General features: G+C 38.1%; 1 protein-coding gene across 3 annotated transcripts in view; it reads left to right on the plus strand.

The window, feature by feature from the left end:
* Positions 1–27,744, plus strand: part of POC1B (POC1 centriolar protein B) — a 97,907-nt gene that overhangs the window by 45,817 nt on the left and 24,346 nt on the right. For 2 of the 3 annotated variants that reach the window (XM_040491260.1, XM_040491261.1), the window contains exons 7-10: positions 998–1,131; positions 3,284–3,352; positions 4,085–4,237; positions 11,663–11,743. In XM_040491260.1, the coding sequence (XP_040347194.1) occupies positions 998–1,131; positions 3,284–3,352; positions 4,085–4,237; positions 11,663–11,743 (437 nt within the window). The remainder of the gene's footprint in view (positions 1–997; positions 1,132–3,283; positions 3,353–4,084; positions 4,238–11,662; positions 11,744–27,744) is intronic. The other variant, XM_040491262.1, reaches the window with a different exon arrangement.

The raw sequence follows: 27,744 nt of genomic DNA on the forward strand, positions 1-27,744 counted from the left end.
TGCATCAACAGTGTGGTCTGAGAAGCTGGCGTGGATGTCAGAGTGGAGAGAGAGGTGAAGCGACCTTAAAAATGATGCCAGGGCAGTTAAAAAAGAAGTTACTGAAAGCTGTTCACACGTTGGTTGTCTGCATTACATGAGAGGTCGGGGGTAGAATTGGACTCTGAATTCTGAGTCAGAAGGAGTTCTAGGAGCACAAATAGGTGTTATAATTGGTAGAAAACAACATCCTGCCATGGCTGTGCATTGAAGCTAGAAGAGAAATGAATTGATTTCTTGTTTCTTTTTTATTGGATTTCCATTAAATCCAATAAAATAAGTATACTTACCACGTGGCAGATACTGTGTTAAATCCTTACAACAGCCCTCAGGAGTATTATTAATATTGTCCCCATTTTAAAGATAAGGAAATTAAGGGTTAAGGAGGTTAAGTAATGTGCTAAAATAATTGATGGAACTAGCTTGGGGCCTTCTGTTTACAAAGTACTCAGAAGAACAGCCTTCTGATGGCTGTATCGTACTGCCTCCTGTTGGAAGGATGGTGTCCAGAAATGAATTCTCGGACAAGCTGGCAAGACCATGTGCTCCTACAAATATACTTCCATACTCTTCATTCCTGAGCCTCAAGCCACTAATTGGCTATGAAATTTCATTTAAGGCTAGGTTGTATATCTTATGTGAGCTGGTGTTGATCAATTGTTGGCTACGTTATATGGGTAATGTATCTGAAGAGTTTAGAGTTACATGGTTAACGAGATCATCTTTCCATGTCACACTTTCACTTTTAAAGCTATTCTGTCTCATTAGCTGGAAGTTTAAGCTGTACGATGGCAAACTACTTACTTGTTTTAGTGAGCTACATGGAATTTTGGTGTTGTGGAGACATTGTCTCTGATTGATTGTTGTTTCCAGCCCAATATTGCTAATAGGGCAAGAGAACATCTTTAGAATTGACAATTGTTCTCTGAACGTTTTGCTTTTGTTTTCTATAAATCAGTTCACAGCGGTGGAGTTAATTGTGTATCATTCCATCCTTCGGGTAACTATCTCATCACTGCGTCTTCAGATGGCACACTTAAGATTCTGGATCTCTTAGAAGGAAGACTTATATACACACTTCAAGGACATACGGTATTTGACACTAAGATTTGTGCTTTTTAAATTATGTATATTTTAAAGTGTTGATCGATTTTATATGTCTTTATTATCTTTCCAAGTGTGGCACACGTTGCTGGTATCACAAAAAATGTTTGCTTTCAGGACTTGGTTTTTATCCACTGGAAGCAACTCTTAGAAATATTATTTATTGTAATTCTTGTCAAAATCAGTGTGTCTTTCAATGGCTGTGAAATTAATCCCCCACTGCTGTCTTCCTCAGTATGTAGCATAGGTTTGACTGGTCAAATGGCGGTGAATAAGCCTTTTCCTTACTCTGGTCTTTCCCCTCATGTGGAGGCTGTTCCACAGCTCTGACACTGAGCCTCTCACACCCTCTCCCTCCTCGTCACTAATCTCACTGGTGAGTTTAGAAGGAGAAATTCCATGAGTAGAGCCCAGTGCCTTCTACTCTTGGGAGTCTGTCTTCATTGTTTTTCTCTGCTATTTCTTGTGGGCAGGCCTGCCCTTGTCCGGTCTTGCCTATGACTGGGTACTCAAATCTGACTCATACTGGGATTCAGTTCTAGAAAGCCCATTTACCCACAGATAAAGAGCCACATTTTCTCTTTAAAGCCCTTACCAGTAAGAAAGATGATATTCCTGTGTCTTATTTTTCAATTGATTTAGAATCCTGTGGGGAAGAGGCTTGCTATTTATTGAGCCTGTTCAGTGATACACGCGCGTGCGCACACACACACACTCACCAGCATATAATGCACTAAATAAAAACTCTACTTAAGTGTATAAAGTATTCCTCCTTTCTGGGTAAATATACAAACTTCTCTAAGTTTTTTTAGAATGCATCCTGCATTCTCTCTTTTTTTTTAAAGATGTCCTAGGTACTTCCTTTTAACCAATTATAAGCTGTTTATCTCCAGAAATAGAATAGGCTTTGTGGTCTAGGGGAGAAGGACTTCTTTCTGCCTTCATGTATCCTGCCTGGCTTCCTGCTTTGCTTTATCATTTGTCCTGCAGCTGTGTTAGAGCAAATCCGAAATAGACACTAACCAGCTCAGATATATGTGTATCCATGGATTTAGGTTGAAGAAATAACCATATCGAAGTGGTCAAGGATCAAAATATCCATGGAAGAAGTACAGAATAATAGAAAAAAAGATAAGCAAAATATTTTAGGAGGAAAACACTACACACGATGGAATTTTTCAGTCTAAAGATATTTATGAGGCTATAATAACCTAAATCTGTGTGATGATCTACTTGAAAAATACAAGATGGTTTCCCCAAATTTTTCTTATATAGAAAAAGCATTAGTATCTTCTGTTAGTTTTTAATGTCCTTGGACATCTTGTGACTTCTCCAACTCCAGAGTCCTGGCTTAATTTCAGGTTCTCACTACCTCTCACCTAGGTAATTGCAGTAATTTCTTAACTGGCTCCAACCATTCATTCTCAGTCCAATTCATCATTCTCACAATTGTGACCTCAGTGTTCAACAGTCACAGCTCTCTCCTGTGTCCTGCTGGCAAAACTTTCAGTGACTCACTATTGCCCATGTGAAGAGAGAACTCAGTGAAGCCTGTTGTGGTCAGGAAGGGGCTTTGTTCGTCTTCCCTACAGACTTGTCATTCGGTTTCTGCCGGTGATTTGTTATTCTGAGTAAAGAGTCCAAAGCCAGAAAGTCTTTTTTTTTTTTTTTTTTTTAATTTTTATTTATTTATTTTTTAAAAGAGAGAGAGACAGAGAGACAGGCAGCGATTCTCCCAAGCAGGCCCTGTGCTGTCTGCACAGTGCCCGATGTGGGGCTCGAACTCACGAACCATGAGATCAGGACCTGAGCTGAAATCAAGAGTTGGAGACTTAACCACAGAGACATTCTTGTTAACTTACACACGTACAAGCTTTTCTTTAAAGGGAAAAACGTGTATTGCATATTTTTATTAGTATTGCTTTGTAAATCTAGTATCATTTATATGTGTTCAAATATAATTGGGTTGGTGCTTTGAAATCTTTACTCTGCCTACATTATTTGCCAACAACTGGATATGTTCTATCAGACTTATTGCATAAATAGTCTATATAGAATAGGATGAAAAATGAATAGTCTTCCTGGACATAAGAAAACAATACCAAGTGCTTAAAAAAAAAATCTCCCTTTATTTTTTTAGGGACCTGTCTTTACTGTTTCATTCTCAAAAGGTGGAGACCTATTTAGCTCCGGAGGTGCAGATGCACAGGTTTGTAAATCTTTCAGCTCCTTCTCTGATTTGGTTAGGGAAAAGGAATCCAAGACCTCAGCTAAGGTTTTTACAATCAGCTCTTTTGTATATGTTAAGAGGATTATCAATAAGTTTATATTTTAACTTAATGCCAGGAAGTCTGCTGTCTCCCAGTTGAAATAGTGCCAGTTCTGATACTTTCTGGAACTCAAACAGCAGCTCATCTGGACACTCAACTATATGTGTAACTCACTGAATTTCCAATACTGGTGTGGCACTTCCATTTGAACTCTGCCTCATCTTTTATCTCTACATCTTGTTCTTCAAATGTTAAGCTCCTCAGAGGATGGTAAATATAAATTGTTAATGTAGCAAATTTGCATTTTTGCCTATGTATGACCCAAAGTCATACATATGACTTTGGGTCATACATAGGCAGATTTATTGAATAAGATGGACTATCAAGCCAAAAACATGATTTTGAACTTTGAAAAAATAAAAGGGAATTTTAAAATAGTAAGTTGTTTCTTAGTATGAATTTTAAATTGGGCATGAGGGCAATTCCAAGTGCTAAATCTTTCCCTTCCACACTTGACAAATAGTATTGAAAAAAAATAGCATTGTTGAAATATACATCTAGCTGTCCTATTATAAGGGACAATTATGTATATTGGATTTTGTAAAAATAAAAATCAGTTCTGGTGCTTTCACATGCAAGTGGATAACTGCCAACATACTAATTTTTTAAAGGTCTTATTATGGAGGACTAATTTTGATGGCTTGAATTGTAAAGACATTATTAAAAGAAATCTCAAAAGATTGCATTTTGATTCATCACCACATCTTGTTGATATATACCCAAGAACACCACATCCCCATGAAGGAAAAATTGAGACTGTTGAAGTGAGTACTTTGCCCATATTTGTTCTGCTGTTTGTAAGTGTACATTTTGGGGCTATTGGTCAACGAGACTTCATTCTGTAAAACGTTAGTTAGGCCTTAAAACATCACTTTGAGAAACAATTATGTTGACTGATGCAATAATACTATAAATAGTGATAGTGTGTATTACTGCTGAAGCCTCTTGTATTTGCTTCTTGAAGGCCTAGAAATAAAGCTTAAAAATTGTGTCCATAATAGTAGGAAATGAGAAATCAAACGTAAGGCCGGTGACCCTGAAGCCTGACTTAACTTTGTATTCCTGTGTGTTTAGGAAGAGTATGTCATGGCTGTCGTAAGAACAGGGCTGAAGGGCAAGAATGTTTATAACAGTCATTGAAATAGGTATCGTGAAGCCTTTTAATGGCAAAAAGAAAAAAATCTCGTGGACAGTAAGAAGAGATGTAGGCATTAAACCTGATAGTTGAGACCATTTTACTATTTGCCTGCATATATTTTACAATATTTAATTATCTATGTAGCTAGCTGTAGGTTTTGCTTCACAAGTTCCCTCAGGTCCTATAGATTTAAATGTTCTATTCTTTTCAAAGACAAAATTCATCTTTTCTGGATACTTGGCTGGTATTAGTGTGTTTCTTTCCATTTTGCATGATTATTCGTAAGCCCCTTTCTCTTCCAAGAACTGATATCAGAAATCATTATTACCTATTTATCTGAATTGGTTTTTCATCATTGACAGAGCCTTGCTTTGCTTTTCGAGTGGCTGTTTTGAGTTCTTAACATGTACTCCTGAGTGACAGTTTAGTCACCAGCACTGTTTACACGGTGGTTCCGTACTCCCTTCCACGGAAGGTCCCTGCATTTCCACCCCAGTCAGCTCTTTGATTCTTGGGTTTTGGTACCCTCAGTCCTTAAAAGTTAACTTTTTTGGATTCTTTTATAGATTTTGTTTAACCACATGTGGGGATTTCTGTCGTCATTCTTTCTTGCTGGTGTCTATTTTCAGTTTTTTTGCTACAATTTTTGTCCTTTCTACCTTCTGGCCATCTTTCCAGTTCTTCTAAACAAAGTATTTAGTACCTCTTTGTGCCATTATTATATCATCATTATTACTGTATCATTTTTTTTACTTGTTTGAAAGAAGTAATGTAATATAATTTGTGGTTCGTCACATTTTGTTTTCAGCGTCTGCCGTGATAGATGTAGCTGTCGATTCCCTGTGATCGCATATATTCACCTAAAATGTTTGGGAGACATATTTTAGGTTAAGTTCTCTTTTCTTGTTTTACCCCCAGCTGGTTTTGTTGACTCATGGTGTGTCTTATTCTGGCATGTCTGGGGCTTGGCCGGGCTTGGTCCTCTGTGCTGCCGCTGCCCTGTCATCCACTCAGCCACCTTCCCAGGGTGGCGCGGGTAGAGCTGCCGGCTGAGGAATGGGGACCCGGGCTCCCCATTCAGGGATCTCTCCGTGACACCACGCCACCCCCACCTTAGAGAGCCAAGCCATTGTCCCTGTGGTTTCCCGCCAGCCCCGGCCCACTTAAGAGTTCTGGACTTTCTCTAAAATGTCAACAAGTTGTCTGAGAAGCGCTGATCTGATGCAGCAGCCAGAAAGCAGTAGTGGTGGCAGGGTTCCTTTGTTTGGCGAGGTCAGGGTGACCCAGGCCATGCAGAGCCACCCTCAACCATGCTTTTCACATGCACACTTGAAAAATCTATTCAAAACCATCTTTTCATCCTGGAATTAGAGTTCACTTATACTAAACAGAAAAGTGAGCACTGTGACTGAATTGTTTGTGTCCTAAAGAATGTCAGCCTCCGTGTACCCAGTTTCAATTACCTGTAAGCACTCACGGTTGCATAAATTAAGTACACGGTATGAATGTTCATCTGCAAAACATCTTCATTTCATGTGACGTGGAATGCCACAGAAGTGATAGGACGCTGCCTGTGAACAACCAACTGTTTGCTTTTTGTTTTTTTCCCTTAAAAAGCTCTTATGATAAAGCAAAGGTGTAAAGTGTTCTGGACAGAGGACATCTTTAATATTACAAACAAATGTTAAATATCAAATTTTTTTGAAGGCTCCAAGTTAATGTCTGGGGATCCCTCATAGAACCAAAAGACTGTTAGTTTAAAAATATCACCTTGAATGGAAGAGTTTGAATCGTAATAGACGTTGTATTGTGTCTATTCATGATTAGTAAGTTTTACTTTGAACTACTAAATTTGGGGGGCTCATTTCTTTTCAAAGGTTTAGGCAGGTTACATACGCTACTTTGGAAATATTTGAAAATTAGAAAACTTTTCTCTTTTTTTGAGGTAAAGATTCATGATTAACAGGATAAAGAGATGTGGAAAAAATGGCTCCTAAGTGATCTAATTAATTTTCCTAACTTGCTCTTTCTACAGTAACCGTGAGGATTCCATTTCTGAGTCTGAAGCATCATAGTATTCCCATGATTTATGTTTTTTATGTGTCTTCTGTGAGGTTCATTTGAATGGCATAACCTCAGTCTTCTGGGTGAAATCGTGCAGCCTTTTGCAAAAGCCCCTATTTGCCAGCTCTGTGTGCCTCACTTGTTAGAAGGTGGGGCGTCCTGCAGAGTCTTAGACCTTGGGGACCAGCTGACTAAATATGGAAACTGCTAATCCTTCCATGGATAGAGAGGGTGATCACAGATTACTTTTAGAATAAATGAGAGAAGGCCGCATGAAAGAAGGCATGAAACATGCAATCCTAGCTTTAGCTATGTGAAACAGACCCCTCCTGTGTCCTTTCCAGTAACCTAACTGCACATCCTTTGTAGCACTCCTGGCCTAGGCACACCATCTTCTTTTTTTTAATACATATTTTTAAATTTTATTTTTAAGTAATTTCTAAACCCAGTGTAGGGCTCGAACCTACAACCTGAAGTCAAGAGTTGCATGCTATATGGACTGAGCCAGACAGGCACCCCCTACGTACTCCCATCTTAAATAAAAACATGAGGACAGCTTTTTTTCTCATTTTGGTGGGAAAGAAGGCAAATTTGAAAACTAGGTAACTTAACTCTGACCACGCTGTGCTATGGCACGTCATTAATTCGTGCTGGCTTTATCTTCTTCAAACTGGTATGAGCCGAATCACACAGTTCTGCCCCCAGGCAGAATCAAACTTACCTTCTTGAGTGGGAACTTAGTGTATGTGCCGTACCCTAGACTTTTGCATATTTTAATGGGAAGACAATAAATCCATCCTAAGGGCAACAGGCATCAAAATAGTTATGCTAGGAGAATTACAGAATATTACTGGAGGGGAGTATGGTTAGTTAGCTAAAAAAAAATTATCAATAAAATAATTGTTCTGGTGGCTTTTAGTTTTATAATGGCCATTTGAGATGAATTTGATCTATAAATTGCACAGGAAATTCTGTGTGATATTTAACAGGTAGGAAAAGTTCCTTTAACTTAACCAAACATCTATGTAATAGTATTTTGTGATAGTCTTCCCATGATTCATTGTTGAAAATTGATCAATTAAAAACATTTTTTTAATGTTTATGTAGAGAGAGAGAGTGTGTGTGTGTGTGTGCACACACGCGTGCACGTGTGCAAGTCGGGGAGGGGCAGAGAGAGAGAGAGACACAGCATCTGAAGCAGGTTCCAGGCTCTGAGCTGTCTAAACAGAGCCTGATGCGGGGCTCGAACTTATGAACTGTGAGATCATGACCTGAGCCAAAAGTCAGCCACTTAACCAACTGAGCCATTCAGGCACTCCTGAGAATGGATCAATTTAAGTCTTCAAGTCTGAGACTGGGTTTTTATTTTAATCTTCTCCGAAGGTTGAAAACATAATTTCAGGTAAAAAATGACCACTTCTCTGCAAATTGTACATTTTATTTCTAGCCATGGCACATACTTATATTGTTTTGGGCCTCCATAAATGTTCTTCAGAGATTACATAATAATAATATTAGTAGTAATAATAATAATATTGAATACATACAAAGCTATTTCTAATTGGCTTCTAAAAATTGTCATTAAATCTTCCTTAAAACGCTACAAAGTGCTATTTTTATTCCTTGAGAAATCGAGGCACATGTAAGTTAAAGCTTAAAGTCAGGAAGTGGCCATACTAGCATTTCAACCCAGGTGCACTGGTTCTGTTTTGTGCTTTTAACCATTTTGATGGAATGCTTCAAAATAATCAAAATTAAATTTTATTCTGTTAATAGAGAATGAGTATCTATGTGCTGGACATTGTACTAGCTTTAGAGGGTGCAACAAAGAACAAGACAGGCGTGCGTATTCCTTGCCCTTCAGAATTTGTTAGTAGCAGTCCTCGTGCTCCTCACAGAGCCCCAGAGTGGGTGGTGCGTGTGAGGGTTTCTTTATGCACGAACCCCTCCGTGACGTGCCCTTGTTCAGTGATGGAACACTCAGCCCTCAAAACGCAGCCCACTCCATTTCAAGGTGAGCACAGTTATTACAGGGTCCTTCCCTTTAATAAGGATGGAGAGCTAGAACGTACTGTTAATATTCCTGGAGATTAGCTAGCACAGAACCAGCCCCTCCACATATTCTCTTTTTGAGAAGACTGTAAGGCTTTACTTAAAGAACGTCCTGCTCCATTTTAATGTATGTGTCAGCAACTTGTTAGCTCCATCAGGAGTTCTCCAACTTGTAGAAAGAAGCTCAAGGATTTCCCCACGAGAGAGGCTATTTCCATGGGATTTAGATTTTTTGAACAGTTCCAATTTCAGATGGTAAAACCAGATTGTATTTTTCGTACGTAATTGATTTCATGTGTACACTAGGTGGCAGTAGATAAAAGAGAATAAAATGTCTGCAGGCAATCTCTCTGGTGGCCTGGCTAGGCTGAGACTGGAAGGAAGGTGACTGATCCTCATGTTTCTTATCTCGGCCCCCAGTGTGGACTCAGAGCTGATAGGAGGGGGCAGTGTTTTCTGCTGTCTGGAGCAGCCAGAAAGAAACCAAGGTGCTGGCAGGCTGGGCCGATAGGCCCTCGTCTGCATCCTTCGCTGTGCTAACCCTTCTCTGTGGTGTGGGCATTCTGGGGCCTGTGCCTCTGACACAGGTGGCTGGGTAATTATAAAAGCCTCTTAATGTTTCCCAAACTACAGCTTTACCCATCAAACGTGATAAGTGCTTTTAAAATCATTCAGCTCCTCTTCCGCTGGTCTCAGCCCTGATCACCCCAGTCCCGGGCTGTCGCAATGGTGTCCTCACTGTTACCCTACATGCCTCTGTCCGATCCGTCTTGCTAAAGTATGTGGTGGGCCCCATCTTTTCTGTGCCTTCCCCAGTTCCCTCACCTGTCACAATTTGCCCCTTGCAACCTCTCCTGTTACTACCCTGTGCAAAGGTATCACATCAGCATTCTGCCTCTGTGCTCAGGAATGCTCTTGACCTCCTCTATGTCTCTCGGCTTTTGTTTTCCAAACCTTTCTTTCAAAGATCCATCTTAAGCCCTTCCTGTGTTTTCTCCATGGGGGAGATTTTCTCACGAAGTCAACAGTTTCTTCTTTGAGGTTCTTATATACCCACTGCTGGGACCATTCATTTGATACAAAGTTCTGCTATCTGTGTTTCCCTTGGCTAACCAACTTGTATTCATGATCTTTAATAAATAATTGATGATGATGTGGTTTTATTTTTATTTTTTTCTTTCATCTTCTAGAATTCTGAAGTGACCTTCCTCAGAAATAATAGCCAATCTAGTTAGCCAATCTTGCTTTTCTTTTTCATTTACTATATATATTTGAATCTATAATTAGATGTTATTTACTTTTAGATGGTTTTAAACTTTATGCAAATGAAGTCATACTGAGTATATTTCTCTATAAGCGCTTTTACACTTAACGTTAAAATCCTGAGAATCCTACATACGGATTCTGAATTCATTCATACATTCATTCATTCATTTATTCATTCATTCACATGTTGTTACATATTGTATTCTACTCATCTTCACGGCTGGGTAGGATCCCAATGAATTTAGCACAGTAGTAATTCGCACGATTTATGTGTCTTTTCCACTGTGGATGAATGTTTGGGGGCCTTTGGTTGTGTGGTTTTTTTTCCACCATTGTAAACAGTGCTGCCATAAACAAGGTTGGCATCACTGAGCTTTCTCATTTTTTGGAGCCTAATAGATGTTCAGTGGTATTTCGCTTTAATCTGTGTTAATTACTAATAATGTTTCTGAAAATCTCTCAATATGCTGGTCAACTGTTAGATTTTCTCTTCCATAATTTTTTCTTGGGATCACTGTCTTTCACATTAATTTGTAGATGTGCAAGAAAAACCTACTTTTTCAGTTTCAGACATCATAATCTATCCTCCTTTTCCATGTTCTAACGGTTAACTTTGTGGTGTCCATTGTTAAAAAGAAATTTTTGGGTTTGATGTAATCAGATGCAAGAGGTTTTTAAAAATTGGTTGTTATATATATATATATATACACACATATATATATAAATTTTTTTTTTTTTTTTTTTTTTTTTAGAGAGAGAGAGAGAGAGAGAGAGGGAGAATGAGAGAGAATCTTAAGCAGGTTCCACACTCAGCCTGGAGCCCGACGTGAGGCTCAATCCCACGACCCTGGGATCATGACCTGAGCCTAGACCAAGAGTCAGACACTCAACTGACTGAATTACCCAGGCTCCCCTAGTTAGGTCTTTTAAAATATATTTTACATTAGTTTTATTATTTTTCCCACACAAACCGTTGTGTGTTTATTCTGATGTATTTACATTTTTATGGTATCGTAAATGATATCTTTTTATTCTTTTTAAAAGTTGTTTAATGTCTAATGTGGGGCTTGAACTCACCACCCTGAGATCAAGAGTCACCTGATCTACTTACTGAGCAGCCAGGCACCCCATAAATTTACATTTTCTGACTGTGTTGAAGTACAGACGTGCACTTGATTGTGTGTATCAATTTTGGATCTTCCTAATGAGTCAGCAGTAGATTCTCTTGGAATTTTTCCACAGATAATTATATATGAATAACAATTTTATTTCTTTTGTTCCAATTCTTATATCTTAACACCTTTTATTTCCTTTTCTTGTTTTAATGAACTGGCTAGGACTTTTTTCTGCATCTTCTGAGGTGGGTCATTTTATTTTATTTTATTAAAAAAAATCCCTTTATAGGTAAATTATGTTGATTTTCCAATGTAAAATCAACTTTTTATTCCTGGGATAAATTCACCTGGTCATAGTGATCTTTTCTTATACATTGATAGACTCGATAGGCTGATATTGTACTTAAAATTTTTTTGTATTCATGTTAGTGAATTTAGCAATGTATTTTAATTTTTAGAATATATTAGGAATACCTTCTAGGTTATTGCAAATAGCATTCCGTTTTTTATAGTAGAAAAAAACTAATGTCAACTTTTCTTGTATATATACACAGATTAATCCAAAGCTTGAGGTAATCGATTTGCAGACTTCTTCTCCCCCTGTTATGGACATCCTTTCTTTTGATTCTACTACAGTAAGTTTTCTTTGACATTTAAGTGGCATATAATTATTTGGAGAATCCATTTTCCTTAAAAAGTGTGTGGGAGAGGGGATAAAAAATGGGCTGAATAGCCTAACGTTTTAGCATTAAAAAAAACCTTGTACAAAAAGTCATATTTACAATATGTCTAAATAGCCACAAGGGGGAGCAGCACCAATTATCAGAAAAGGCTTTACTTTGATAACCTTGAGCTCAGTCTAACCCGTACTCATTGTCTCATTTCCTATTAAGGTGCTATCCAGGTGATATTTCACTGTGTTGTCACAGAACAGATTTTCTTCTCTGTTAATTGCCTTTCAGAGATGCTAAACTCACTTCTAGTTTTCTCCATAGAAGCTATAAGTAAAGCAGCCATTTCCCTTTGTCCCTATTAGTGGATAATCCCTATGGTGGATTATCCAGAGATTAAGTATTTTTGGTATTTGCAATTTTGTTTATAAAAACTACATACATATAATTTATTTGCGCAGTGTAAAGTCAAAGATTCAGACTTCAATTGGAGTCTGTTGGCCTTTGCAAGGCTAATCATCGTTGCCATCAACTCCTGCTAGTCAATGCCGAACTAGTCCTAAGAATGAATGGGAGGCATTGCATGCATGGTCTTTGGTGACACTACTCGGATAGTTAAATATTCTGGAGAGATTATTAATGTGTGGCCAAGAAAGGAAATAAACCAAAACACTTGACATTATGACATTGTACACTTTCCAGCATATGTCAAGAATAGTATTTTTTTGTAGAGGAATCCTGCAGAAGGACTAGTCCATCCTGAATCTATCCTGTACCAGAAAGAACTGTACTTATTAAAGTATTAAAGGGTTCTTTCAGTGTTAATCCCAGGGAGAGAATACTCAGAGATCACTCATGAGAAGTTCCACCCACAAGAAATCAGCCTGGGGGCTTGGGAGGAGGGCGAGTAACCAAGGGGATGATTGTCAGAGGGAAGGAAGTCCAGTAATCGGTGGTGACACCTAGAACCTCACACAGGCCTGTGGTCTTGTCTCTTACAGTATTCATGTTTATAAAATATCCCTCCTAGCATTTCTGCATTAGTAGCTTACTTATGACATTGAAAATTAACTAGACATCCAATTCTTGCCATATTGATTGGTGACTTGTAATAGTGCTCAATACATTCATGTTCAATGAATTACTCAAAAGGAATGCTATTGAAACTTATAAATTCTAATGGGTTGGGGTTTTGCCTCTGTAGTAAAAGGAGCAAAAAAGTTAGGTGGTTTCTGAGATTTGATGCCTTCTTATGAGGTTATCAGTCTATAAAGTTGGGCATGCCTGACCTAGAAAATATCACAGACCATCCAAAATCTTTGGCCTACACTCTCCCTGCCAGTACCCTTCAAGCTTTGCAAGGTCTCATGACATGAATGATCCAGATGTTTTTGAGAGTATGCTATGGAAGTGGGATAATTGGCACCTAGCAAGTGATAGCAGGGTGTCTGTCCCTGGATGGTAATCCAAGGGTGCCCAAGTCAACTAGTCCATGTTATAGGACCCTAACTCAGGGACTATGATGTATGTGGGACTTTGAGAGGACAATTTTGTATGATAAATGCACAACAAGTTTGCAGCTATGCTACAAAACTAATAAGATTAAGAGTACAATTATTGTCCACATAAGGGATAATATTAGGTGGGATTATATGAAATTGCCATTCTGTAGGCAAAAATGGTGTAATGTCAGTGATTTCCCCATGGTTCAACCCAACATATAAACATTACAAAGAAGACTGTACTGTTACTTTGAGTTGTGTGCTTGATGCTTCATACAAATAAAACAAAACATAGGAAAACAAAAACATATTTGCTCTAAATTGGTTTAGCATTAGGTTAATGAAATCCCCTCTAAGTAGATTCTTTTACAATCTGGAAGATAGCTGGTTGCCCCCAGGTAAGGTGTAAAGACTCCTGATGTTACTTATTTTACTAGGACATTCTCTGAAGACAAAACTAGATGCTCATAAAGCATCTTTTTATAAAGATTATCTTTAACATTTCTTCCTTTAAATTGTCAAGGTATATATCTTTCTTTTAGCTCACTGTAGATAATTGGTTAGAAAACTATGGTGAGGGGCGCCTGGGTGGGTCAGTTGGTTAAGCATCTGACTGGCTCAGGTCATGATCTCGTAGTTCATGAGTTCGAGCCCCGCCTCGGGCACTGCTGACAGTTCAGAGCCTGGAGCCTGCTTCAGATCCTGTCTCTCCCTCTATCTGTGTCTCTCTCCCACTTGTGCGCGCTCTCTCTCTCTCTCTCTCTCAAAACTAAAATAAACATTAAAAACATTAAAAAAAGAAAAACTATGGTGAAATCTCTTTAAATGTTCATGTTCCATTAATCTACTGGTGAGTCTTAATCTGTAGTCCCCTCTGTACTTCGGCTGCTTTTCTGTTCCTTCTGCACAACAAATCAGGCATAGTTGTAGAGGATATTTGTGTCTACTGTGGCATGAAGCACCACTGCGCTGAGTATTCGTGATGTGAACTTTGCATGTCATTGTAATTTTAAAACCCAGAGAAATATTAGAAGCCAAAACACACAGTGTTTAAAGGTGGTTTGGGGTTTTGTTATTGTGATCACTCTTTGTTTGGGGTATTTATTCGTTTGGTTTTTGTAGAAGACTGGAAGAAATTTTCAAGATGAGGCATAAAAAAGATTACTCTTGAAACCTTAATTTGTCAAATTTCCTAGTAGGATAAGAGCAGATTTGTTATGGTATAGGGAACAGTTGGCTTCTGTTGCTTCTTTGACCTGATTTACTGTTACATTCAGGATGATTTCTAGATCTGAGAATACTGATATCTGGGCTCTGGTGCTTTCTTACTTCAGAGAAGAAATTGTGGCATACAGTGTAACAGTTGGTAGCTCTGTGACTTGCACTTGTGCCTCCAATGCCAGGCAGGAAATCTGATACGATATTTCAACATCAAAATAAGCTGTTACCAATCTGCATTTTTAAAGCTTAATTGTTTAAAAGAAGAAGAAGAAGAAGAAGAAGAAGAAGAAGAAGAAGAAGAAGAAGGAGGGGAGTAGTTGTACACTGGCTGTCATATAGATATAGTTTTAAAATGTTGATCTCACATTCCTGAATCTTTATTCTCATTACATTGTTACTTATTATATACTGATTTTCTAAGGGTTTTGCAAGATTCCATTGAGTCTTTTAATGTTTTCATTTATTCAGTTAGAACCAGACCAAGATTTTATCATCAAAGTTGTACAACAGCATTTAGCATTGGCATTGACATGTGATGTGGGATGTTCTAGACCCTTCCCCATCGTCACTCCTCCCCTGCAAAAGGCAGGCAAGATAGGAATTTCTCTTCTGAATCCTAATGTAAAGTCTTTTTTAAAAAAACAATACTGATTATAAAAAAAATTGTTTTAAATACTCTAGAGTTATTAAAATAGTTTAGGTCAACTATATTCATAAGGTTTGATGTGTTGATTTTACTCTTATTTGTCCTACAAATGAACAAAATGAAATTGATAATCTTGTACATGTTCTTCTGATTGTCGAAACACTGGACTCTCTTCTGAGAATCAAAGTGATTCTCCTCTTCATTCTGGCCACTGTGTAGAAGATGAACGTAATGTGGATGTCTTTCCTTAGAATTGGGGACAGTATTTCAGGTCAAATTAATCTTTATAATACACTGAGAATTTGCGATTGTATTGTAGGAAAAAAAAAATCAAGGGTTTTGGTGCTCCAGCAGTCAAGATATTTAAAATTGTAGTGCATGAAAGCATTACATGAGATGCTCAGTGGCCTGTCAAGCTGCCTACCTGACTTCAAGAAACTTACAACCTAGCCCAATAGAAATAAGAGTTTAAGAAATAAGTGGCAATTTCAGTATACTAGATGAAAAGTGTGTATGATTGCCATAAGAGATTATTGATGGAAGTATTCTGAAAAGATCACTAATGGGCTGGAGAAAACTAGAGGACTCCTCTAGAAGGAAACTTTTGACCAATTCTTGACCTAACCAGAGTTGGATAGGATTTTGATAGGGACATTCCAATTGGGGAAAGCAAGTTGTAAGTAGACACCTCAGAGTTGAAAATACGTACCACGGTAATAGAAGTACATCAGTCTAGTTTGGGATCTTTAAGTTGCTTGCCTCACCGGGTAGCCCCTGCAGTGAAAGGCCAGGGATGTGCCTGCTTGCAGTGCACGTGTGTCTCAGCCTGCACTTAGTAACTGTTCTGTGCCATTCACTGTTCTTGACTTTAGAAAAAGCGAACAATAATACCTGCCCAGAGAAGCCGGCTTTCAACATGCTAGTGGGGAAGACGGGCAGTTCACAGGTTAAAAAACAGACTGTATAGCATAATAGAGCCCAGCGCATATAGGCTCAAAACATGCAAAGGTGTAGAAAGCACTAAAGGCAGACAGGACTAAGGGTGCGTTTTAGGTAGTATGTTGAGGACAAGGGTCATGCGAGAAGTGACGTGAGGAATGAAGGGAACATGCCACACGGGTACCTGGGAAGGCACTCGAGGCAAGTGGGAGCAGTGCTGGAAGCTCCAGTTGAGAGTGAGGTGGGTGCCTCCAGAGGCTTTCCTTCGGAGGTGGGACTTGTGTGACTTAGGTTTTAATGGGTTCACCGTGGCCACCACCATGTGGAGAATCGCCCCGGGGGTGGGGTGGGGAAGAACAAGAAGACTTGCTGGTTAGGAAGCTAATGAATAGTCAGCAGAGAGGCCTCCCTGGACCGGTGGTAGCAGACGAGGTGGTGATAAGTGATCCATTCTGGATGTATTTTAAAGGCAGAGCCAAGAGGATTTCCTGACAGGTTTGATGTCAGCTGTGCGATTCCCTGTCTCCTTTCCCCAGGGACAGTAAGGTGTACCCTTGAGGAACCTCAGGGCAGCTGAGATTATCTCCTGGCTCTGCATCATTCTGCCAGAGGGGTTGCTGAGGGAAAAAGAACCGTGGTTTTACTACATCCTTTTTTAGGCTCAGGAAAGTGATCAGTTGAATCAGTGCAAGAGATCCTCTGCTATTGCTGTGACTTCAGGAAGTGAGCACAATGGTAAAAAACACACGACTCCTTTCTAGATGTCATTTAGATTTGTATTTTTCAGCAAAGTGCACTGGTTTCCCTGTTGGAAAGATTTGTGCTTCAGCATATTTTTAGAAAGAAAAATGCTACCCACTTTCATGGAGATAGTCATACAGTAGATGCTCTCTGAAAAATATTAATGCATTGACAAAATATATGGACATACAAAGAGTAAACTTGCAGATACAGAGAGACTATTTCCACGGATGTTGTGGCAACAGTTTGTCCTGGTTACTAGACAACATTGCATAACTAGTTCAGAGTGATTCCAGTTCCTAACTGCTTATGTAAGCAAAGATTTGGAAAGACTTACTTGAAAGAACACAGTGTATGCAAACCTAAATGTCTCAAAACTAAAATTTATCACTTTGAAAGTGTAAAATGGTAATATGCAATTTATTGTCCCCAGATTCCCCATTTACTTTTCCAGGGAAATCCGTAAAAATCAGGTTGCACAAACCTCCCGCTTTCACTACTTTTCTGTATGCTAACATTGCTGGTTTTACGTATAAACTGCCTCTAAATTTGGAGGTAGGTGAGATTCTTTTTTAAGTTTTTAAACTTTGCAATATTTTTATAATTTTATACTATGCTTTTGATTTGCAAGTTTAGCATAGGATTTCTGAAACTAGGTGTGTTGTTTGTAATTTTGTTGCTGCTTACTAAGCTTTAGGAAAACAGTTTAATGTTATCCTTGGGCATTGGTTTAGTGGCCCTGGGGTATCTTTCTCCTGGCCCTTCTCTAAGCATTTGAAAGGAAATGAACATACGTGTTTGTAGAATCTGTATTCGGGTTCACTAGCTGGTACCTTTTACAGTTTTCCTTCTTTTAGTAAAAGACTTTTAGTCTTCATTTCTGACAATAGTGAACATGTCAACTAGGATACAGTAATTTTTTTTTTCTTTTAATCCGGTAACTCAAAAAGTTAATTGTAACTCTAAGATGCTTAGTAGAAACAAAAGAATTCTTATTAGGGTTGAGAAATAATTAAAAAAAATTTTTTTTTTTAGTGTTTTTATTTATTTTTGAAGGAGAGAGAAGACAGAGCATGGGTGGGGGAGGAGCAGAGAGAGAGGGAGACACAGAATTCGAAGCAGGCTCCAGGCTCTGAGCTGTCAGCACAGATCCCGACGCGGGGCTCGAACTCACAAACTGTGAGATCATGACCTGAGCCCAAGCTGGACGCTCAACCGACTGAGCCACCCAGGAGCCCTGAGAAATAATTTTAAAACGTTGCCCTTTGAAACTGTAAGAAATGAAGTAATTGCAAAAGACATTTTACAAATAAGACATACATGATAATCAACAGAGGTGATGAAGAAAAATGTTTTCACAGATCCTTTACCATTTAAAAGAAAACACCCCTTTTTTTTTTTCCAGATACAAGTTATTTTAGAGATAGGAGCGAAAATATTAGAGATGGAAAGAGACTATTTTCAATTAGTCGTATCTTTGCTTTTGAAGTATATCATGACCCATATGTTATAAAAACTACCAACAGTTGTGAATGTGATAGTTGACCTTTAAAAAATGTGTTTTTTGATTTAAAAAAAAAGGATCCAACTAAAACTTTTTAGTCTGTTAAAGGAACATGACTTTTTTTCTTTTTTAGAAGACACAGATCTCATCATCTGTAAAATTTACTAAGATAGTACAACTATAAAAAGAGATTAATAGTGTGGGTCAGAAGCTTTCTTTTTTTCTTTCAAATAAAATGTAGTTTTTAATAAAAATCATAATGGCCATAAGTCCCAACTGTTTGATTTAGCTATACTGAAAAATATACTAATTTGAGCTTCATTCCCAATTTCCAGGTCACAAGGAAAGAAAGCTTACATTAATGAGGGTTTCCTTTTACCAAAAACTGTTATTCTAATTAAATTTCAACAAAAATGATTTAGGACTTAAACTCTTCTCTGTGAAATGTAAAAACAAACAAACAAAAATAAAGAGACTGTATCCAAAAAGACTGTATAAAATATGTTACTTAGGAGTCCAACAGAGTACTTTTTAGAATTTCCTTCAGAATATTAGCACATTTCTAGGAACTGGAGGTGTGAAGTTCCAGGTATTATTTCTGCCTTCCAAATTCCTGAGCTGCTGTCTTTCTCTCCTCCTCCTCCTCCTCCTCCTCCTCCTCCTCCTCCTCCTCCTTCTTTCAAATATAATTTATTGTTAAGTTGACTAACATACAGTGTGTATAGTGTGCTCTTGGTTTTGGGGGTAGATCCCATGACACCCAGTCAGTCAGAAATGCTGTCTTTGTAAGCTATGACTCCTAACTGCTGCAGGACTACGCGCGGTCCGAGTCTAGGGCCCTAAGCCGCACCCCCAGTTCCCACAGCTGAGACTGAGGCATGCTGAAAATGCCCAACAGCTCTCTCTGCCCACACATCCAGTAACAACTGGTTCCTTCCTCTTCCTGTGGAAGAGCAACATCCTCTGAGATGAGAAGAAATGCACCCTGAGGAATGCAAGAACAGCAGTGAGCTTTTCACACAGGAAATTACTACAGTAGCACTCAGAAAAGTGCCCAGTCTCTTGGACCGTCAGCCCATAATGAGCTTCCTGCTGCTGACCCAGAGGATGATTTACTGTGGAGTAAATGCCACCTGTGGGTCTGTCAGAGTTTCGTGGGAAACCGTGAACTCTGCTTTCGGCGGTTCTGTACATCTCTACCTGTCTGGTTTTGAGTTGTTGGGTGCTGCAGACACAGTAAAGCTAGGTGGCTTTGTCCTTCTCTCTGTTTAGCCACTTGGCAGTTAACTGTTTGGCGGAAGTAGTCAGCAAGTCTGCTAATAAGAATTTTCAGTCATTTCTTTGAACTTTATGAAATTAGGACTTGTAAAATATGTTAGGGCTTCAGAGAGATTAAAAACCCTTATAATCCAAGTGAACTGGTTACTAAGGCCCAGTGCTGGTCCTTGTCTACTTCTTTCTGTGTCTTTCAATTTCCTTTCTTTTACTTTCTGAGGTAAGCATCAGTAGAAGGTCCCATACTGTGGGTATGTCATACATGCTCAAGCATAGGTAAAACTCTGTTGCTTTGAACCGACCCTGATCATTTGCATTTCAAATGGATTTTTACAACTAGAGAATGTTTTAGTATAATTTACCTTTAAAAAAAAATAATTCCTCCAGCGTTTTCTCTTTCCTTTGCATGAGGTAATGATGGCTGCCATAAAGCCCGGTTTGTGTATTACATGTACATTTTAAATTGCCTTCCAAATCGCTACAGGATTTTGCTAGGTTTCAGTGTTTATGGTGGCAAAATTCTTTTACTTTTCATGTATTTGTTTGGATTATTTTACTAAAGCACATACAAGTTACTTGTTGTTTGTTTTGAGTTGAAGGGGAGATGGAGAAGGAATGCCAGTCATTTCCTCTTCTTTTTCAGAATATCTTTTTAATGAATACTCTTCTCTCCTTTGAACAAACCATCTCAAGTTAGCTGGGGGCCCCTAAGTGCCCAGTTTCCAATAATCCAGCCTATTTCCTTTGTTTCTCTAGCCCCAGAGAGGTAGTTGTTTCATGCATTTACTATTTCTTCTTACCTCCATGCTCCCTTTTAGCCTTTACAGGCTTCCAAACTCTGTTTAACCAGTTCCCTGTATTAAATTCTGTCTGTTAAAATAACTGTTGTGATTTCTGTTTTCCTGCTGAATCCTAAATGATCATCCTAAAGATCCTAAATCATCTTTAAAAAAAATACTAAGATGTACTGTCAAAGACTTCAGATAATTTCATTTTCAAGTTATTTTTATTCCAGCATTATTTATAATAACAAAAAGATGGACACAAATCAAATGTCCTTTTAGAGAGTATTAGTTAAATAAAAGCATAGTATATATCAGTAGATGGATTATTATTTTTTTTTTTTAGTAGATGGATTATTATATAGCCATATTTAACAACAGCTAAATACAATGTGTGTGATTCTGGATTTAATCCTTGGTCAGTGGGAAAATTGCTATATAAGGACATGATTAAGACAATTGGCAAAAATGTAATATGGGCTGAATATTAGATAATAGTATCAGTGCTAAATTTCTATTTATGGAAACAGTCTTGTCCTTAGGAAATATCCACTATAGTAATTTAGATAAAAGAGGCATAGTGTCTATAGCTTCTCCCTAAAGATTCAGAAAAAAAAAAAAAAAGATAATGATATACCAGATGTGGGAAAATATCAACACATGAATCTAGATGGATATATGAGAGTCCTTTTCATTATTTTTGCAACTTTTCTGTATGTTTGAAACTATTTCAAAGTGAGAGTTAAAAATCACTTATATATCTTTACAGGGAAGTGTGATTTTTATTTTTCAAAGTTTTTAAATATGAATTTTATTTATCTTTGTATTAAGTGAAAAAAGTATTATGAGCAATATGATTCTAATTTTGTCAAGGGAAACAAATATTTTTATCCATTTAGTGGAATTCTTAGCATCTTGTATGTATTTTATACTAACCTGGGCATCTGAAATTTGCCCAAGGTCATCCGGTCAGTGTGTAACAAAACTGGATTTTGAACTCTATCTAGCTTTAGAGAGTGTGCTTTTAATCACTGTGTAGTGTGAATATGTATGTTAAAAAAAAAAAAAGCAGTAACTTTTCCTAATTATACAAAGAATGAAAAGTAGTAAAAAAAAAAATGAGAAAACACATGTACACCCTCACACAAAATACAAGAAACAGAAAATTACCAGAAGACAACTGTTGGTAACATGTAAAATATAGTCTCCCAGGAGAAGGTTGCTGCTGTTAGAAGCTCAGAGACTTGAAGAAGAGGCCCTGCCCTCCAAGCTCAGAGGACAGACCCAGCAGAGGCGGACCCAGACTTGTGAGGGGCACAGCCACCTGGTGCTCGTGCCTCGGTCAGGGTCAAGGCTGTTGTGGGAAGAGGCTGACTCAAGCAGCAATCAAACGGGGAAGAGTCTCTCTCCTCTGACCTCTGGCCTCCTTTTGGCAAAGCCTACCAAGGAAGCCACTGGAAAGAGAAAGCTGTAGCTTGCAGAGAGGCCCAGTGTCAGCAGCACAAAACAAAGTTTGAATGGTGGATTTGGAACCAAGAAGCACACTCTGTGCGAGGAATTACTGAATCAAAGGATAGGAACTTTAGGGGCTCCCGGGGCACTCCGTGGGTTAAGCCTCTGACTCTCGATTTCGGCTCAGGTCTTGATCTCATGGTTCATGAGATCGAGCCACTCCTTGGGATTTGTGCCGGCAGCACAGGGCCTGCTTGGGAGTTTCTCTCTCTCCCTCTCTCTCCTTCTCCCTCTGCCCCTCCCCCGCTTTTTCTCTCTCTCAAAATAAATAAGTAAACATTAAAAAAAAGAAGGATAAGAACTTAAAAACAAACTGTAAGTCAAGTTCGCTCTAGAATGTGTATACAAATTTGGATTCTCACTAATAATATATGGGAGTGCCCATTTCCCATACCTTAAAACATATATATCAGGTGTTATATTTATTTAATTATTAATTGTTTAATTTTTAAAAAGTCTTTGTAATAGATGTTAATTTTTTTAACAACTTGTGAGCTTTTTAAAAATACTCATTTTTTACAAAAACTGGATATAGTTATAATATGTACAATGTGATGTTTTAATATATCAATACATTGTAAAATGAGTACCACTGTCGAAATAATTAACCTATCTGTTGTCTCCCATGGTTACCATTTTGATGTGTGTGGTAAGAACCGTGACTTGTGAGCTTTGACTTCTTTTCATATATCTACTCATTTGTATTTCTCAGAATTGCCTATTTGTATGTTTTGGCCATTTTTCTATTGTTTTGTTCATTTTAAAATTGGTCATTTTATTTTTTTTAAGTTTATTTTATTTATTGAGAGTGGGAGAGAGAGAGAGAATGAGCAGGGGTCAGGGGAGAGAGGGAGGGAGAGAATCCCAAGGAGGCTCTGTGCTGTTAGCACAGAGCCCAGTGCAGGGCTTGATCCCACAAACTGCAAAATCCTGACCTGAGCAGAAACCAAGAGTGGGATGCTTAACTGACAGAGCCACCCAGGTGCCCCAGATCCTTAGGTCATTTTAATTAATAAGGTTGACCCCCTTTGCTATCTACAGTATGTTTTCTTTGTTATTTCCCCTTGAATTCTCTTTCTGATTATTGATAGGTTTAGTTGCATTAACTTCTTGAAAAATATCATTAATTTAATTTTATGGTTTCTTTGGAGTTGATGCAGAGAAAGTCCTTCCCTACTCCCCGAATATATCTCTAGCTACTCTTCTTAAGGTTTTATTTTTGACAATTAGATCTTAAATTCTAAATCAATTAATTTTGATCATAAGGTACAGATTTGTAGTTAACAAAGTTATCTTCCATTTGTATTGTTGCTTTCCTTACTGATTTCTACTTTCTTAAAACTAAACTGTTATATACTTGTGTCTGAGACTTTGTCTTCTGTCTTACTGATCTGTTTGTTCTCGATCTATTATCATACCTTTTTCATTATTGTTGCTTCAAGTATTTCTTCAAAATATAGTGCACAAGCTTTTCCTTCAAATGTTTCTTGGATATTCTGGCCTGTTATTTATCCATATGAACTTTAGAATTATTTTGTCAGTTCTCCAAAAACATCCTTTTAGAATGTTGATGGGTGTTGCATTCCATTTATAAAATAATTTGAAAAGGATTGCCAACGTTACCATCTTGTGTTTGCTCATCCAGGTATATAGTATTATAGACATTAGGAGTATTCTCCTTACGTGCCTGTGGTTTCCATAAAAACAGCCACCATTTTATGTACGACTAAACATTTTATCGCCTTCTTGAGAATGCACATAGACTCTCTCCACAAATTAGTGTTAAAGAGGTTGAAGTAACCAAAGTCACACCAACTATGAAGTGATGGAGGCAAGCTAGGGTCAAGATGAGACTAAATCCGGAGCTCAAACTCTGACCTCCTACACTACTTCTGCCCAAATACTTAAGCTACCCAGACCACATGACTTGTCATTTTGTATTCTAGTTTTAGCTTCCTTGTTATCAACCTGGCTTATCCTGTAAATATGTTTTCACTGTTGTGTAATATAGTAGTCAAAAAAGCCTAATGAGTATTTTTGGGGGGAGAGAGGGGAGACAAGTATTGAGGACCTCTGGTTGGGAGCATATGGAGAAATAGGCCCTAGTGTCAATGCTTATAAATAATTGGTTGCAGAGCCTACTTTGGGATTTTATACATTACCTATTCCCACTTGCCTGAGTACTTAAATCTTCTGCATATACCAGACTTTAGCAAGCACACACATCCTTAGCTTAGTATTAGAATCCTCACCAAAGAGAATTGTGTTTAAGACACACTGTCTCTCATTGATTATCCAGGAGGTGTGCCATATGGTGTGCTCATCATAGCTTATTCAAACCTGACTGTGTGGATATAGCTTCCTGGTAAGAACAGTTGAGCTATCATATCTTTAAATCCCGTTTATAATAATATTATGGCTTTACCTCCTTGACGGGGCTTTGTTGTGAGGTCTCTTTTCCTGCTCCCCCCAGATCCACAACCTCATCCTATTAACTGGTTTTCATTTTTATTTTGTTCATTGTTTTTTAAGAAAGGATACTCTTTGTGGCAGGAATTGTAAGTGCGTAAGTTTTCTTTGGTGGTGTTAATGCTATTGGTGTGTGCAGGTTTTATTTCCTTTGTAGAATAGATGATAACATCAGTTTCCATCAGATTTGGTTACATGTGATTTTTATTAAGTGAATCCTGTTTTCCACTGACTTTTATTTATTTATGTATTTTATTATATTTTTCCCCCCACTGACTTTTATTTTTAAATGGAGCTAGGTTTTCTTGGTGAATATCCTTAGTTTGCTGGGATAGAAATCTTGTGAGCAGTGCTCGAAAGTCTCCCCAAACTCAGAATATTTTATTTGTTTGTTTCTATTGATTTGAGGCACTTTTTCAGCTATACACTTATTTGCAGAATCCTAGCCGTCTCCTCCAAACTTTCTTTGTTTCTTGCTGTTATTATTTCTCAGATCACAGAGTTCCAAAGGATCCAGTCCTTCCACGTTCTCTGCTCCTCAGACCCCCTTCGTATCTCCTCTTTGGGAGCCATTATGTAACAGAATTGTGTTACAGTGTCTTACCTTGTCCCCATAGGTGGGGACGTCTTGTGGTTCACTTGGACCACTTCTGTTTGAAGCTTCAGGTTCAGTAAAGTGGATCTGTGCCCTACTTTGTCCATTCTGTAAAATTATATTATGTAAAATGAATTCATTTTAAGTGACGTCTAGTATCAGGCAAATTACCATGCTGAGAAATGTTATTCCAAATTCTGAAATATGAACTTTGGGATAATAATTAGTAACTTAATGAAATTTGGGGATGATAAATAATTACAAGAATTTCTTATCTGAAACAGAATTGGAAATGCATTATTAATATAAAGTGAAGACAATTGTGTGCTTGGGAAAATCAATGGAAAATTTGAAAAGTTTGACTAAGAAATGTACTCTCCCAGATTTGTATTTTTAGAAAATTCTGTGTACTTTCTGTATAATTCAGTACACAGTAAAATTACTGAAAAAAATCAAGATGTTAGTGCTATTTAAAAAGTTATGTTGTTCTTTTTTTAAGAAATCATTTATATGTGTGAGTATTCTGTGAATTATAAATGCATAAAACTATGGCTATTTACCGGGGCACCTGGGTGGCTCAGTCGGTTGAGCATCTGATTCTTGCTTTCAGCTCAGGTCATCATCTTCTAGCTTCATGGGTTCGAGCCCTGCATTGGGCTCTGCACTGGCAGTACAGAGCCTGCTTGGGATTCTCTCTCTCTCTCTCTCTCTCTCTCTCTCTCTCTCTGTCCCTCCCCCACTCACAATGGCTCTGTCTCAAAATAAACAAAAATAAATAAATAAATAAATAAATAAATAAATAAATAAAATCCACTTAAAGAAAAAAAAAGCTATGGCTATTTACATTTTGGGCATGAATATATCAGAGGGTCACAGCCTTTACTCCCACCTCTGGGAAAAACAGTCACTTTCTGGTATACAATTAAGTGACATGAACAATCTCAGTGCAAATAAGAGTATCGTTAAAGAAATACATCGCCATTTTTCAAATTGAGTATACTAATAGGTTTACCAAACAGAATTGAGAAAAAAAATTAATTTCAAATAAATGATAAAATAAATTATCTCTTCTCTGAAGTATACTTAAAACTCTGTATTTAGAGAGCAACAATTTTCTCTGAGATGTATTATTAACATTTTAATGAAGTGTTAACATCTTTTTATTTGTGCGACTGAGCTAGTACTATTTTAACTATTGGTTAGTCAACGGAAATGACAACCGTGGAGTTTGTATCTCAGACTATGTTTTGTTTATTTTTAGTTTTTGCTTTGGCACTTCCTCCAGGCAGTTCTCTCGGCAACTGTGACGTCGGTCCTGCCTGTCGTGTGTCTTACGCAGTTAAGCTCTTCCATTCTTTCATGCAGATATTCTAGCTCTTGTATCTAGCCATTAATTTATATATTTCCAATAGCATTTTTAGTCAATTTTTTTTTCCTAAACGCAAGAAGGATCGAGATTTTATGAGAATCTAGGCAATGAATTTTAAATGGAAAAAAAAAATCAGAATGTACTAAAAGTTTTTGTCTTTTCCTTCTGCCTCTATCCCTGCTGGCGCCAAAATATTTCTCACACCAGGACGGGAGATTTGGATCTGGCCATGATAAGTAGAATTTGCTTTTTTTAACTCTGTTTCTGGTATACCTGGCACAAGAGCATCTGGAGTACTGGTCGACTGTACATGGAAACTGTGGCCAAAACCACACTTGTTATGATGAATAAAAAGGCCAGTACATATGGAACCATTTACTCTTTGGCCATAGATCAGCAGGCCCCAGTTGAGTGACCCTTGGGAAGGAATAGAATATTGCTCAGAGAACTAAGCACAGATGAGCTGGATTTCTGCAGGACTCGAGCTCAGGGTGGTGAGCCTTGTGTTAGTGTCATGAAGGGAAGTGATTCGGCCTATGAGGAGTGGGCTCAATAAGCATCGTTCATTCATTTCTCAAAAATGAATGTTCCAGGTCCTAGTGGAAGCAGGAGTCTGGGGAGAAGGATGCACGTAGGTTATAATGGTAAGCAACAGATATCATGGGGAATTACATGGTACGGTCAGAGTATGAATTGGGGGCATTTGACTACATCAAGTGTGGGGGGTAAGGTGGAATCACAGAACATTCCCCTGCAAAGACATTTGACTTGTCTTCCTATTCAAAATGTCGTCCACGCGTGGTTTGCTTGAGCATCACCTAGAACCTTCTTAGAAATGCAGATTCTCCAGTCCTATCCTAGACCTGCTGAGTTAGACTCTGCATTTTAATAAGATTTACATTGAAATATGGGAAACACTGATCTGAAGCTTTAGCTGAAGTTGAGATGAGAGGGTTAGAAGTACTGGAGGATCCTAGACAGAGGGAACTGTGTGTTTAGAGACTGGCTCGCAGGGGAGCTGATATGCCTGAGGGACTGAAAAGAAGGCTGGAGCCCAGGGAAGGATGGGAGCGTGTCGTATCCTGGCGGCCAAGAGAGGAGTGTTTCAAGGAAATGGTAATATCAACATAGCTGAAAGCCAAGAGAAGGACTGGAAAATGTTTGATGAGTTTAGCAGAGATTTGGAGGGCTTTTTCGATGGAGTAATACAGGTGCAAACCAGTGTGAAGTGAGTTGAACAGTGACTACAAGGGGAAGGGTGAGCAAAAGAGACAGGTAGAATAGATTATTCTTTCCTTTTTATTCAATACATTTGCTGAGCATTGTTATATACCAAGCAGTGAGAATGTACAGATGAAAGACTAAGTCCAAAAATAGTGATATATGCCTAAGTTGCTATGGGAGTGCATG

The sequence above is a fragment of the Herpailurus yagouaroundi genome, unplaced genomic scaffold (genome assembly GCF_014898765.1).
Source record: "Herpailurus yagouaroundi ecotype Mexico unplaced genomic scaffold, PumYag 182, whole genome shotgun sequence".
Taxonomy (NCBI): Eukaryota; Metazoa; Chordata; class Mammalia; order Carnivora; family Felidae; genus Herpailurus; species Herpailurus yagouaroundi.